The 16,391-nt window shown below is 39.4% G+C and overlaps 1 protein-coding gene across 3 annotated transcripts in view; it reads left to right on the forward strand.

Annotated features, from left to right (window-relative positions):
• Positions 1-16,391, forward strand: part of LOC129240147 (protein cortex) — a 60,730-nt gene that overhangs the window by 8,441 nt on the left and 35,898 nt on the right. For all 3 annotated transcript variants that reach the window (XM_054875712.1, XM_054875711.1, XM_054875710.1), the window contains exons 2-3: positions 12,299-12,433; positions 12,490-12,736. In XM_054875712.1, coding sequence (XP_054731687.1) covers positions 12,299-12,433; positions 12,490-12,736 — 382 coding nt within the window. The remainder of the gene's footprint in view (positions 1-12,298; positions 12,434-12,489; positions 12,737-16,391) is intronic.

Here is a 16,391-nt window from a genome sequence, read left to right on the forward strand (position 1 = left end):
AATGCTCTATCAATCGAGCGATAATCTGTATTATCAAATGCACCCTCGATATCTAAAAATGCGCATAAGGCGATTTCCTTAGAATAATGAGCTTTCTCTATCTTTGATACGAGAAAGTGAAGAGCTCCTTCTGTAGATTTCCCTTTATTATATGCGTATTGCGATTTATGCAAAGGTGTGTTCTTTTCTAGATTTTCTCTAATGTGAAGATCCACCAATCTTTCCATTGTTTTTAGGAGAAACGAAGTTAAACTAATAGGTCTATATGACTTTGGAAGTTCACTGGACCTCTTGCCCGTTTTTGGAATAAATATCACGTTGACCTTACGCCAAACGTTTGGTATGTATTCCATACTAAAGCTATTCCTAAAAATGGCAACAAGTGGTTTTATTAGTATTTCTATCCCTCGTAAGAGGAGGGCTGGAAAAATACCGTCTACCCCTGGTGCTTTAAATGATTGGAAGGACCCAACGGCCCACCGTACTTTGTTTGGGGTAAAGATACGTCCTGACAGACTCCAGGATTTTTTGTTAGCCACGACCCCTTGGTCTGGGGCTATATATTCTCATGTAAATTTAAAAATTTGCTTTCAAATTTTTTGTTTAGTTTTAAAGTTAATTGAGAAAACGGTCTTATATGTGTTTTTTATTTACCCATTTCCGCATAGTTTTTGATTAAATCGTTCACTATCAGCTCGAAGTTAGTTCTTTTGTGTTTGCCTAAAAAAGAAGTAACGACCTTTTCAAAAGAGTCCCACGCCGCTGCCTGCACTGGTGACAATAGTTCTTTGAAATGGGCATTCGCCATTATTTTCCTTATTTGCGACCCCACAAAAATCCCTTCCTTTATTTTGAAATCTGTGGAAAGATTGTTTTCAAATAATGAAAAGCTTCGCCTTCTTTGTCCAAAGCCTTGACAAAGTTTTTGATAAGGCCGAGCTTGATGTAGAGCGGAGGTACAATTATTTTTTCCTTCTTTATAAGTGGTGAGTATTTTATGTTATCCACCCCAACTTGAAACTCGATTCGTTCTGGCCAATCCTTTATGATGTAGTGGTCTTGACGTGCTCGGCTATCCCATTTGCATAGAAAGCAACAGTATTTTGTGTATCCAGATTGTAGACCACATAGCATTCCAACGACTTTTAGATCGGCACATATTTTCCAATCATGTTCTTCGTATTTAATTAATTTAAGCAATTTTTGCATTGTCTCACATGTTTCCTTCGTATTTACTGCATGCGCGATCGGGATAGATGGCTTTTGGTTGCCAATATGCAATAATACGACCTTTAAACTTAATTTATTGCCGTCTATGAACAATCGCCACTCTTTTGAATCATATGGTTCACCAAACTGTTTTAATAGACCAGCAATGTTTTTGCAATAACAAACACTATTCGGTGTCCATGGTTTTTCATTGTTTCTCGGCTCAATTCCATAACATTTGAAAACACACGTCGCATCCTTTTAACGATAAATTCCCCGCAGATGAAACAGAACATATCTGGATCATTTTTACACTCAAACTCTCGCGCCTTTTTATTCATATTATATTTTTAAGTAAATGACGGATTATAAACCTCAAATATTAAGTGAACAGTATCCGGCGATCCTTGCACATTACATAGATCAACTAAAAATGCAAGCCTACCTATACAAAAAGGTTCCCCAGTTATGCATAGAAAACACTACCTGCCTTAAACATATGATCTTGCTTGAAATGTATCTGTGTTTGAGATAACGACACTAACAATTTTTTGTATCTAATAACCCTTCCAAAATCTACCTGTAACTAACTGATATGCGAATACTAACACATATTACCAGTAGGGTACTTAAGTATTAAATGGATATATTTACTTGAATGCTTGTAACTTTTGTATTAGTTCATCGATTTTGTTTGATCAAAGTTTATTTTTTTTGTAATAAGACAGAGCTTAGAGTGAAAACAAAAAATATACGAAAAAATAAAAAGTTTTCGAGATCCTTTCTCTCAAAGTACAAATTTTTTTATATTTTTACAAAAAAAATTTAAAAAATCCGTTATGATAGTTCGTTATCTTTGAATCTGCAGGGCCTAGCAAAAAGTGTTTTATACACAGTTTATAGTAAATTTTATTACCTTTTAAAAGCTTTAAACGGTTTTGGAATCGCTCAATTCGTTTTCGAGATATATATGATTAAGTGGGCCCAATTTTCTTTTTTTTTTTGAAATAACGGTAATTCGTAAATATCTCAAAAACGTTACCATAGAATAAAAAATAACCTTGATTTTCGGAATCAGACGGTGATTTTACATAGGAATTTCATAACGGCGTCTCTGGTGCAGAAAAAAAGTTGAAATTTGTGATTCAGTGTAATTATGTCGGACCGAAATGAGGTGTGGATCAATTTGCTTCGTTTATAACGAATTTATCACTATTTTTCTTTTTTTAACATTACCGTTATAGTGAGCTGGACGCAGTTATTGGCTGATTTCGCCCATTTTCAATACTAAACTATATTGGAGAAAGAGTAATAAGTACACAAAGTTTCATTAAAATATATTGATTTTTGCTCGACTTATCGTGCGCACGGAAAAACAGACGGACGTACAGATATGGCTAAATCGAATCCTTCATCATTCTGAGCATTTTGGTAAATGTACGCATACGTATATGTATATATTCTATATCAATTCGATTCTTTTATGCTCTTATATTCAACTGTTATTTGAAAAAAAAATTAATATATTCTTGGGAAAAAGAGAAATATAAAAAAATAGTTATATCGTTTTTTTTGAGAATTTGTAAAGAGAAATTTAAAAAGGAGAGTAAATATTAGTCGATTGCAAGCATTTTATACTACATTTAAGGAAAAGTGCATTTTCCCCCTTATTAGGCGAATCCTTGCAGATTAAATTTTATCTTGCTGTTTACATTTATAAAGTGGCTCAAAAAGAATCATAAAATCATGGTAAAACCGAGCATGAGACTCCATTCACCAAATTACTAAAACTTATTGAATGAACACATATTTTTTTGTTTGTTAAGGACCTGACTATAAATACATATGTATGTTTTCAACATCCAGTTTCCATACATTATAAGAGGTAAATTCGTTTAGAATTTAAATGTGGAGTACCGTAAATATATTCAAGAAACCTCCACAACCGGTGAAATCTCGCAAAATTATAATCGAATTGAATAGTCGTTTCAGCTAAAAAGGTGTTATTGATGATACCGATTTCGAAAATATTTGTCCATTATGTTTTTCTTTAAGGGATCGATCGACTCCGCTATGTTCGGATTACTAGCCGTCATACTTTTAGTGTAGTCATGGTCACTGCTATTAACTAATTTCTACATACATTTTTATAATGCGTCAATCCGTTACTGTTTACTTGCCGCTGTACTACTTGCCTTCGAGAATGTTCAATCAAGGCAAACTTGAAATTAATACAGTATACAAATGCGGCCGCCGTAGCCGAATGGGTTGCCATTCAGAATTCACAGAGAGAACGTAGGTTCGAATCTCGGTGAAACACCTCAGCAGTCAATAGCAAACCTCCGAGTGTATTTCTGCCATGAAAAAGCTCCTCATAAAAATATCTGCCGTTCGGAGTCGGCTTGAAATTGTAGGTCCCTCCATTTGTGGAACAACATCAAGACGCACACCACAAATAGGAGGACGAGCTCGGCCAAACACCCAAAAAGGGTGTACGCGCCAATTATATATATATATATATATGCGTGTGTGTAGAAATACATATGTATATACATAATGTATCTGTAGTATTGTGTATGTAAGTGCATGTGTCTGACATGATAAAAGTATGTATGCATGTAATATAAGATGTTCACCGAAGCGATACAAAAGGCAACAAGTAGATGATTTTTGTCACCAGACATTTTTATTACATATGTACATAGAGATGTACATATATGAACATATGTAAATTTTGCTTACTAATAAAAATGCCATATACTTCTATTTATATACATATCTGGTTCCTTCAAAATTCTCTAGATAAACTTTCTCTTATTAAAGTATTCAAATAGTTGGTACCTAAAGTTATATAAACTATTACAATATTTAAGTTGGCATAACTCTTCTAATATCGAACGCATCTTATCTTTGCGTGAAGGTTAACATATATCAATATTTGATAGCAATTTATATTAGAATTTATAAGATTTAGTTAAAGAGATGATTTCTGACTGAGTGATGGTGTTGGCTTAGCCTCCAGCAAATGCCTGCAGGGGCGGTCCTTGCGGTAGCAACCCCCCAGGAATTGCTTGCTGAGTAACTTACTATGCTCCTTAACCACATAGTAGCTTCGCTTTGGAGATTTTGTAGGGAGCATATCAGGAGACATCACGTGGCTGTCCTGATGACAGTACTATACTCTGGCAGGTTTGGAGCGGTGATTTACTTGTGCGCTGAAGCTCACCCCTTAGATCAAGGAGTCTGTATCCTCGGTGATGACCGGATTATCCTCGGAGGATTACCAATTGTGCTGCTTTCCCGTGGAAGTATGTAGTTAGAGAGAGGAGAGCTATAGTAAAGTTTGCTCGTGAAGCGGTCAAAATAAGGCGTTATTCGAAATGATATCAGTATTGAGAACACCCAGTTTATATTATGCCATAGAACTACATTTTTATTCGAGCACTTTGCTTTTATAAGAACGTTGTGTATAATGGTCTGAACCGGATATGATATGGCGGTTGATTACAACGACCTGCTGAATAAGTATGTGAGTTGAATGAATGAATGAGGTTTGTATTTCGACCTAATGGTCGCATCCAAGCCCAGTTCTCTTATTAAGCTCAGGATAGAGTTGGGTTGGATAGGGCGTATGTGCCTTTCCTTTGGCTACAGTTAGTCAAGATGTCTCAACCTTCTCCGTGCTATAGCGCTGCATTCCAGGTGAAGGTGCATTGGAGTCTCCTGGGATTGGCCGCAGAAACGGCAAGAATACGCATACCTAATTCCGATCATGTGCAGATGTCTTCGCAGTCTGCAGTGGTCAGTGAGTATGTCCTTGAGCATACTCAGATTATCCTTGGAGAGGGTTTGAGACGTTTAAACCTCTTTTGGTTGTACCGTCCCAGTAAGGATTTCGGCTGGAGTAGCCCCATAGTTTGGTGCCAACAAACCTCACTTAACCCTAGCTCTTCACTCCTGAGCTTCTCATTCATGGTCTGTTGTCCCATGGCAAAGAAGGGCTATTAAGGCGAGGCCACAGCCTCTCACGCCAATGCGTTCTCTACTTCGTTAACAGTTATTCTTCTGTGTCCGGGGACCCAAATTAGCCAGTGGCAGTTGTACATTCCTGGTTGTTTGTTGAGAGTGGTGATTTATACAGAATTAAAGTAGAGCTTCCGTACCATTTTGTTGCCACATCCTCGTTCCCAACTTGTTTAACAGTTATTTACAGCAAGACTATAACCAGTCCGTGCGGTTTAGGAACCTTATTAGGCTGTTGACGTTTAAGCTAGGCAGTTGCTCGAGACTCTCGAACAGCGGTTTGCCCAGGTTAACATTCTGTCCTTCCATAGAAGCCTGTTATGACTGCCGTTAGTCTACAGGCGTCCCGTCGTTTCATGTTTATCAATGTCGACAATTGCTTGAGGTTGTAGGTGGGCCATAACGTCCTGCTGATTTTGCATTTCGTCTGGTCTCTCCATCTACAATCTGCGATTCGAAGATATTTTAGGAAAATTGCATTCTTGACTGCACCTAATGATGGGAATACCGTTATTGCAAGAACGTTATTCATAGATCCCCCTCTTTCCAGTTCAGCCGCTATTTCGTTACCTTCAATTTTCCGGTGTCCCGAGACCCACATTAAAGTTACTTTATGGTTTTCACTCAAGGTGGTAAGGCTATTCCTACTTTGCTTACAAGCTTCCCCAATTGCCAGTACTTCCGCCTGGGAGACACTGCTGGTATTAGGGAGATGCACAGATTTTTCAATTCCAAGTCTATGAGAATATATACCAGCTCCAACACCACAATCCAATTTACTGCCATCTGTATAGGCTGTAGTATCGAAGTTGTTCAGTGAGAATCCCTTATTCCTCTCCTCCTGGAAGAGAGAGAGTGGCAAAATTTACCGTTAGGATGATGTGATCAGTCCTCTCCGAGGTTAACTGAGTTTGTCGCAATAATATACTTGCATGACCATAAGTTTTTTCTTTCCAGCGACCCGCTTCATTTAACCTAAATGCACTCATGGTTGCCGCCTTCTTTATATGTAGGTCTATTGGAATAACGTGTACTAGTATATTCAGAGCCTCCCGAGGACATGCTCTGATGCACCGACCGTTATTACACAGGCTGTATTCTGCCGAGAAATTTGGTATTGTAATCTCTCCCTAGGACTTTCCACCAAACTACCGAATCATACGATAAAATTGGTCGTATAACCGCCTTATACAACCATAATGTATGCTTAGGTTGAAGATTCCATCTTCTTCCAAGCATACGTTTACAGGCATATAAAGCAATTTCTGCTTTCCTTACCCGTTCTTCGACGTTTAATTTCCAGCTAAGTTGGAGTTCGGAAATACCCCAAAGTTCTTTGCACTGGGTGAAAGTGAAAGAGTTTTCCGTTGATATTTGGTAGGGTAAAAGTTGGTACCTTGTATCTGGTCGTAAAAAGCATAAGTTCTGTATTACGCGGGTTTAAACATCCTGTGGCCCAAGAGTTAAGCTCGCCTAACGTCCTTTGGATGATCCCACTGATCGTATTCTGACATCATTAGCACCACATCATCAGTTTTCACCTCTATTAAGTTTTATTAAGATTTTGCTGATCACACATAGCCAAAAAAGTGAAGATAATACTGCCCCCTGTGGAGTGCCCCTGTGAACCTTCTTTATTATGTTGATGTTACCCATATAAGCTTTGATGATCCTGGTTTCCAGCATAGAGATGACCCAGTTACTAATGCAAATGTCACCTCTAAGTCTATCAACGCTCATTGGATGGCAGGTGTACTAACATTGTTAAAGGCGCCTTCTATATCCAAGAATGCCGCCATGGTATAATGTTTGTTCTCTAGAGAGCCCTCTATTGTTCGGATTACCTCGTGAAGCGCTGTTTCCGTAGATTTGCCTTTAAGGTAAGTGTGTTGTGCAGTTTATATACCAGAGTCATCCGAAGTGCTTCTGAGGTGTATATCCAAAAGTCGTTCAATAGTTTTTAACAGGAAAGACGAAAGACTGATTGGCCTGAAGTCCCTCCCTTGACTATTTTCCAGCTATCTGGAATATGGTCTAAGTTTAAACACGCTTTAAAAATTTCCTCTATCCATGGTAGGATACAGTCCAAGGTTTCCTGTAACATCTTTCGAATGATCTCATCTGGCCCCGGAGATTTAAAAGGTGAAAAAGATTTGATTGCCCATGCAATCCTTGGTAATTATTTCATTTGCAAGATCCACTCCCACTTTCGTGAACGTTGAATCCCGGAAAATACGTGTTTAGCAGAAGTTCTAGCGATTATTCTGCCGTAGCAGCCCAAGTACCATCAGGTTTCTTAACCCAAGAAGCCATTGAATGGTCTTTGAAAAGAACACGGCAGAACCCCTAGTGGATTCGATTGACGAACAAATCTCCCTCCAGCTTTCTTTCTTGGCGGTCCTGATTGCCTTCCTATACAATTCCCAATTTTCCGTCGAATAACTGAGGTTAAACGCTGATCTAGTTTTAAGGGCTCACGGCTCCACCAAGGACGGTGAAATTTTTATTAAACTTTATGAGGCAGGACGTTTTGTAGGCCCTACTAAGTGCATTTTCCAGTGTTATAATCCTACTCAAAGCTTTCCGTGAGAGTGATTTGGTGGAGAGGAAACTCTCCTATCCTCTTGTTTACTACATTTCTGAACCTCTTCCAGTTGGTTCTTAAAGGAGAGCGAAATGGTAAGGGTGGATCTACCTTAAGGATCCAACTATGATCCAAAAAGGACCTTTTATTGGATACCCTCCAATTATCTACCCTTACTGAACTGTTTTCAGACATTAAAGTAACATCAATCACTTCCTCCCATCCTCTGAAGTATTCCATACTAGAAAAGGTGAAAGTGGGAGGGTTAACCTTGTTACATACCGATAAGTTAGTATTGGTAATAAAATCATAAAAAGACTCACCTCGGTCATTTGTCTCAGAGCTTCCCCACAAAACATGCCTCGCGTTGCCACATTCCTGTCTAAGTTTACCTATCTCTACACAGATGGTCTACATCTCCGCTTAGAAAACCACCCATCTGTGTACCAGTGCAGGGTACACTCCTGGAGTTTCTTTTCAAACGCAGGTCTACTCCAGTCCAATTTATTGTTCAGTTCAATGGTGAACTTTTTTTCGAATTTGATTACCTTATTGATATCATCTCTGGGTACCTGGATGAGTGGGAGCTGCAGCTTTAGCACAGATGGCTTCACTTTTCCTCTCCCGAAGCATTCCTTGGTAATATTCAGTTGGGTAAGCTTGGCTGATTGCTGAATGACTATATGGAGCGGTGTCAGCTCGAGCATCACCTCCATCGCAGCTGTAATACAGGTCCGCATCGCTCCCCTGATGCTAGTTAGCGCTGTCCGCACTGTCGAGAGAGCGACTCTCGATGCCCAAGCGGCCGCTACATATGTCACTATTGGTCTTATTATCGTGATGTACATCAATCTCAGGATTTCTGGGTTAGAGCCCCAAGATTTTCCTGCTAGACGTTTGCAGATCATGAGAGCCTTTGTTGCCTTGGACAGGGTTGCGTCGCCATGCCTTTTCCAGTTACGCTTGGTATCCAGGACAAGGTCAAGATACTTAACTTCTCTGAAGGGCTTAGCCAGTGAATAGTCGTTTTTTCTACTGTTGGTATGAAAACCACTTGTGCTCTTCTCTAGACTGTTGGTATATATGCCAGTGCAAGACTGTCTCGCGTTATCTCAACCAGGTGAGGTGATATTAGCTCCTCGCCTTGCTGTAGTACTACCGGGTGGATTCCATTAGCCTCCGGGTCGAAGGAGCTAACGACCCATCTTATGTTTCCCTCTTTGCTTTTCTAATTTCCTTACTATATGCGATTATTGAAGATTATTCGTAGCTATCTAAGCAATCGCGTGCTCTTATACGAAACGCGAGAAGGATGCAAGACTAAACAAATAACAGCAGGTGCGGCCCAAGGATCAATACTCGGACCTGAACTTTGGAGTATAAACTACGATGAAATCCTCCGAATAGAGATGCCTGAAGATGTGCATTTAGTGGGATACGCAGATGACATTGCAGCTGCAATAATCGCTCGAAACACTGACGAAGCCAATAGGAAGGTAAATCAGGTGAGATCTGAGTTCAGACATAGCTAGAAGACCATGGATTAAAGCTGACCACATAAAAAACAGAGCTCATCCTTCTAACCAACAGATGTATCCCATTAGAAGTAGATATACAAGTACTCGATGCCACTCGATGACGAAAACAGTGGTCAAATACTTAGGAGTGCAATTAGACACAAGGCTAACTTACTGGGTGTACATAAATCATGCTGCCAAAGAGGCAGAACAAGCGAAAACTTTTAATGGACACGACAAACTCGATTCTCATATACGGATGCGAAAAGTGGGCAGATTCGTTAATTCGGGTGCAATGCGGTTATAGTTATCAGCGGAACCATTCCATAGATATTCTAGCATAAGAGCGCAAACGGAGATGGGAAGCAAAAATCTCAGGAATCATAGTACCACACTTCTCCGATATTAGAATTAAAACGCTTACACTTTGGAAGGCAAGATGGAACTCTGAACGGTACGGTAGATGGACACCGATCTAAAAAAGTGGGTAAAAAGAAAGCACGGTGAGGTTAATTATTACTTCACACAGTTTTTGTCCGGACATGGGCCCTGTCACAAGTATTTGTGGCGAATGGGAAAAGTGACTCTACCAAATTGCATATATGGAGATACTGAGTATGATGATGCGGAGCACACCTTCTTTAAATGCGAGAGGTGGAACACAGAAAGAACAGCTCCGCAATGAGCTATTGGTGTATTTACATCTGAAGAAATAATCGATTAAGATAGACGAGGAAAAATGGAATGCCGTCGCAAACTTCGTGGAGGATATTGTCCGAAAAAAGAAGCGTGAAATGAAACTTATGCTGAAGAGCATTGAGCATAGGTTTCTCAAAACAGGCGACCCTGGACGTAGGGTGAGGAAGTAAGTGTCCTTATTAGGACGCCGTCTGGGCCCTCTACCTCGAAGCAATGCGGAAGCAGCACCGGGGTGGAGGGAAAAATCCAAGAGAAGAGGAAGGATAGTTGTACTGGAATCATCACACACGTAGTAGCGATGGTTACTATATGGCGCGAAGGCATTTTAAACACAACCTCAACGCCAAAAAAAAAAACTTGTTACAAAAGTTGGTGTACACCCAACATTTTATATATAAGTCATTGCTTATTATAAACTCAAGTAGGAACTTACCTCTTCTGTTGCAGTCGGTGCTCCCTCACGTCTCGTTGTGTACATTGGCGTCACATCGCAATATTTTATCCCCCGCAATGTGCGCTGACGCCATTACTATTACTTTGCGAGTCCCGTCCCTCAGCAGCTGTGCCTAGATTGCAACCAGATCCCAGTTCAAAAACTCTGTAATGCAGAAATATTTAATGTTTCTATTTAACACTAAGTATGCTCTAGGTCTCCTTACCTTATTGTTCCTGTTGTTGTAAGCCCATGGCTCTTGAGACAGTATTATGCTTAGATCTCCCGAGGCAGACCACCATGCCATGATGGCTGATGCCGCTACCGCACGATGGAGATTGATCTGGGCTACTGTAAAAATTTTTGGGGTCATTCTTGTCGGTTTTCCTCTAGCTCGTCCTCATCTGAGAGCCTCAACTGGCTCGCCTTTTGTCTAAGTCCAGCGCCTCCAGGAGTTCTTGTGTCGTGTGGTCATCGGTCGTCCACAGACGTAGGTACCATTTTTGCTGAAGGATCACTACCCTCGTCCGTAACCATTTGTTCCGGTTGGGCTTTTTTATCCCCGCCAGCCTTCTGCCTCCATGGTTTCATAGTGACAGAGCTTATCCGCTAATTCAGTCGGTAGTCCGACATTTTTACGGTTACGTACGAATCCTCGTCAATGCTCAGGTTAAGCCTGAGCCCTGCATCTTCGACCTCGCTGCTCAGAATACGACACCCTTCAGTTTTCCAGCCGCTGTTCTGAGCTTTCCGCAGCCCTACTGCATATTCCGCAGACTTGTATGCGCCCCTTGGCAGGTGCACTGTGAAATTGTGCATACGGAGGGTTTATCGCAGTCCCTAAGTAGTAGACCCGGCCGGAGGTACACCTCACAAAAAACCAGCAGATGAGTTCACCGTTTAATGACCTCGTCCATTTTGACCTCTTGAAGCACAGTTAGGTCTTCTTGATCTAGGGTCTCCGTAGGATATTTTTTGAGCATCACTGCCAAGCGGATGCCTTTGAGAGCATCCGAGTAGCTTGTCTGCTGCCCTTTGCTATCCAGCAGGTACTATTTCACTCACGCCCACTCAAATTTTGTCCTGTAGGGGTCGCCCAACGCGCCGGGTTGACCAGGTAATGGGAGAGTCGGGCGTATGCCCCTCCTTCGCCTACCTTTTCTCTTGCTTGAGTCAGACGACTCCCCGGACTCTAAGTGCCGGAGAGGTTTGTGGCTCCTGCTTGCTAGAGATGGCTCCCGATCTCGCAACTGGGAATCCTCCGGTCGGTTACTAGCCCGACAGGTATCCAGCCTTGTGCAAGGTAGCAACAGCGAAGGTTTTGGTTGGTGAGATTCTTCGAGGGCCTCTTCGCTTTACTGTTATAGATGCTGAGTCTGTGGGGACTGACCCACTCGTTTTCTCAGCATCTACGGCTTGTTCGCGGTACACCCCACGGCTGGTGGATGATTCATCATCCTCACGGGCGTGTTCCTCAAAGAGCAGCACTTCCGCCTCTGAGAGCCCCGCGAGGAGATGCTTGCCCAGCTTCTTCTTGCCCTTTTTGTTGTTGTTATAGGTATTGTTTTTGTTATTTTTTGTTTTTGAATTGCCTTTGTTTTGGTTTTGATTTTTATTTATATTGCATCGGGTCAAAGTGCCTGCCGTAGCAGGAGAAGTATGTGGGTTAGTTTGTTTTCAGTCTACACTCTCAAATGTGTAATCGGCTTTTAGCTTAAGTTTTCCATAAATCTTTTTTGCTCGTATACAAATTCATCTTAGATATTTGGGTTTGCTTACTAAAATGTATTAAACAAACCCAATAACCATAACTTAAATAAACTTTTTCTGTAGATGTACCCCAAAGAAATTGGCATTACTGCATTATCTTATGGAGATCGGTTTATACCTCGACGCTATTTTTCGGATAGCCTAAAGAGAAACCTTAAATTTGTAACCAAAAATATGGAGAAAGATGTCCTCAAAGTAGTAAGTACTTATAAGAAGAAATGATTTTCGATCTTTGTCACATTATTTTCCGCTAGCGTTTCGCGGCTAATTACTGGAGGCAAAATAGCCTGAAAATTGCAATAAATAAAGTTTTCAAGTTGAAAGAGGAAAGAATTCTGCACCTTAGTGATCAAATAGTAAAAGGTTTAGAAAATAATGCGAATATTTTGGAGTGCCTTAACGAATATTCAGATGACTACGATTGGCGTTGCATTCCTCGCTCGAAACCACTTGCATTTGCCGAGACTACACATGATTCACCAGGATTTGACTCAACTTTTGGTAAATACAATTTATTTATGTATGTATGTACAAGGTGAAGTCCAAAATAAACAAGAATGAGTTAAAATAGAAACGACAGGAGCTTTGTTCTGATAACTTTGAAATTGCATTGTCGGTTTGGCCCGTTGGCACGAACTCCCTGTGGACAATTCCCTTGAAATTGTAAAAACAAATGAGCATCGCCTTGATTTTTGACTTCTCTAAACACGATTTTTTGGGTGGTCTGGGGCCTTCCATTCGGCATTTTGACGCTTGGTTTCAGGTTCATGTTGGAAGCACCACGTTTCATCACCAGTTACAATGTTGTATAGAAAGTTCTTGTCTTTTCTCGCCCCTTTAATGGGGTCTTTCGAATTTTTTAATTCTGAGCAATTTTTGGTCCTCAGTTAACTAGTGCGGAATGAAACGTACACAGGCCTTTCGTTAGCCCAAATGATCAGTTAAAATGCGATAAATCAATGTTTCAATTTCATCAATTTCAACGATGATTTCGGCTCATTCTTGATAAATTTACGAACAATTTCGATGGAGTTTTCGGTGATTACTGATTTTGGGCGGCCTGTATGTTCATTGTCATTTATGCCCTCACAACCATCTCTGAAACGCGTAAACCACTCATGAACTCTGGCATGAGATAGACGATTATCGCCATAAACTTCTTTCATAAATTCAAATGTTTCGGTAAACGTTTTACCGATTTTAAAACAAAATTTGATATTAGCTCTTTGTTCGAAACTCTATTTTGTACCGATGATACAAACATATTGACACTTTATACGCAATAACTTCGCTTCCACTGAACCGAATGTCACCAAGCTTTCACTGGAAGTCAGGTAGGGATGTAACTTCCAACGCACTAACTCATTAAAAAGATGGCGTCATCAAAAATAAAGTTATGAGGCCAGTCTTGTTTATTTTGGACTTCACCTTGTATATGTTAAAATTAAATATTCAGATTTATTGGCGGAGCCTTGGTGGAGTGGAGATGAAATTATCTGTTTATATGAGTACAGTGTTCATCTAACAGATTTTACTATAGTTGCCAAAATATGGGTTGAAGTTCATCAAGCTCGCTATATTTAGAACTGTTATTTTATAATTTTCCAATCATATTCAGTTATTATCAAACTTACATATACATACCGTAGCTCTAAGCGAAATCCCATAAAAACTAATTGGTTTTATTTAATTAATATACTAGGTAATTAAACGGCAAAAGCAAAATTTGAAATGCTCCCTTATTTATTAAAATAAAAACAAATTATTTAACAAGTGGCAATTTTCAACGCAAAAGCGAAACTTGTACTGTGTTAATTTATCAGGAAACATTGGTGGCAATCACACCTAATTTCACGTTATTTTTAAAGTGTAGTTCGGGGAAGCCCAAAACATTAAACTTCTTTGCCATATGTTGAATATTGTGTCATTTGTGACACAATGGGCAGGCAAAGAAGACAAACCAGTGTTGAAGTGCGAAAATTAGTAATTCATCATTACGAAAACCAAAAACCGCTTCGGGAAATATCTAAAAATGTAAATCGAAGCCTATCGACCGTGCATCATAAAACGGTACAAAGATGGTAAAAATAGATTAAAGGTTGCAAATAACAAAATTTTCTCTTCGAGTGATTAACAATATATTTTACGGCAAGTCAAAAAAGTTCCATTTTTAAGTACACTGAAACTCGCTACAATCGCCGTAAATGATTTGAGGAAAAAATGTTGCCCACAGACAATTAGAAATATACTCAATAAAGCAGAAGAGCAAGGCATAAACCCCATATCAACGAACGTAATGAAATCGTAATGAAACGCTGCGATTTGCCAAGGAACCTCAATCCAAAGATTTCTCATTTTGGTGGAACGTGCTATTCAGTGATAAAAGCAAGTTCAAAATTTTTGGTTCAAATGGCAGACCCTATGTATGGAGAAGATCAAATGAATTGTTACTTGCCAAAAATATGAAGCCTACAGTAAAGCAAGGTGGTGGGTAATGGTGTGAGGTTCATTTTATGCATCTGGGGGCCAGGAGAATTGCATCTTATTGAAAGTATTATGAATCAGGCAGTGTATCTTAACATTTTAAAAGAAAAATTGCCGCTTTGTAAAGAAAAACTTGGTCTGGGGGAAGAATTTAATTTTTATCAGGACAATGACCGAAGCGAAAGCGTATAATGTGCGGTCGTGGTTGCTATAATAGTATTTATAATAGTGCGCATGCCATAGATACACCAGCCCAGAGTCCAGATTTAAACCCCATTGAGAACTTGTGGAGCTATCTCGATGGAAAAATTCGCCAGCATACATTTCAAAGGATGACATGAGGGTCCTTCAGGACGAATGGCAAAAAATTTAGCCCAGCTTTTGTGAAAAACTTGTTAAAAGTATGCCAAATAGATTACACATGGTTATTAGAAACGAAGGCATACAAATGAAATATCAATATTTACATTAATTTTATTTACATTAATGTACTAGTTTCACTTTGGCATTGAATTATATGAATTTTATTTTTTCACTCACGTAAAATGTAATTGAATTAAAAATTTCAGTTTTAGTATTTTGTTCTTGATTGATACCACTGTCGTAATAATTCGGCCGCTATAGCCGAATGGGTTGGAGCGTGACTACCATTCGGAATTCACAGAGAGAACGTAGGTTCGAATCTCGGTGAAACACCAAAATTAAGAAAAACATTTTTCTAATAGCAGTCGCCTCACGGCAGGCAATGGCAAACCTCCAAGTGTATTTCTGCCATGAAAAAGCTCTTCATAAAAATATATGCCGTTCGGAGTCGGCCAAACACCCAAAAAGCGTGTACACGCCAATTATATATAATATATATACAATATAATAAAGCATGCAATAACTTTTTTGAACCGTTTGTTTTACTTATCATTTATGAAAATAAATAATTTTTTTTTAACTGTACGAGTTTCACTTGGGGCTACTGTATGTATGCTACTCACATACATTCTGTTTCAAAAAGTGTTTAGGAAAAAAGGGAAATGTGTGAACGAAAGAGGTTACATCTAATTACGAACGACGGCACAACTATTTCAATATAAGTACATTTTATGAAACGCGTTTCTATATACCACAGTGGGACAACGACTCTAAAATTGTCAGGGCCAGCTCTCCCATATAAAAAAATGTATGAACTTTGTTTAACTTTACAGAAAGAAAAAAATTGTAACATCTTAATCGAGGCGTCTCTTCTCTGCTCTCTATATCTGGGCTCTGCTTAGGAGAAGGCCTTTGATTACATATTTTTTACAGCTTTGTTTGAACAAACTTATTTCCCCATCATCTCACTAGGTTATCGATATGAACAAATTTATAACCAAGAACTATGTCGAACGATATGGCTTCTCCTGACTTTTTTTTTCAAAACTCAATTTAACACTTCGAGGCACTCGCTTTAATCGATAGTAGACATAAAGGATAATTTAAGGCGAATTCCCGTTTCGGAAAATCCGTTTGAAATTTTTTTTTTATATCGGGAGAGCTTACTTTGAAGACGATGAAATAAGTACTTCCGAACGCTTGTATCCTCAGTAATTGATCTGAAGCACCCTCTCAAGACCAAGGAAGATATATGTAACTAATGCAGTAGAGCATTTTAATAGCTGCGTCCAGCAAGGAGCTTGGAAAT

Source organism: Anastrepha obliqua, chromosome 3, assembly GCF_027943255.1.
Source record: "Anastrepha obliqua isolate idAnaObli1 chromosome 3, idAnaObli1_1.0, whole genome shotgun sequence".
In the NCBI taxonomy this organism is placed as follows: domain Eukaryota; kingdom Metazoa; phylum Arthropoda; class Insecta; order Diptera; family Tephritidae; genus Anastrepha; species Anastrepha obliqua.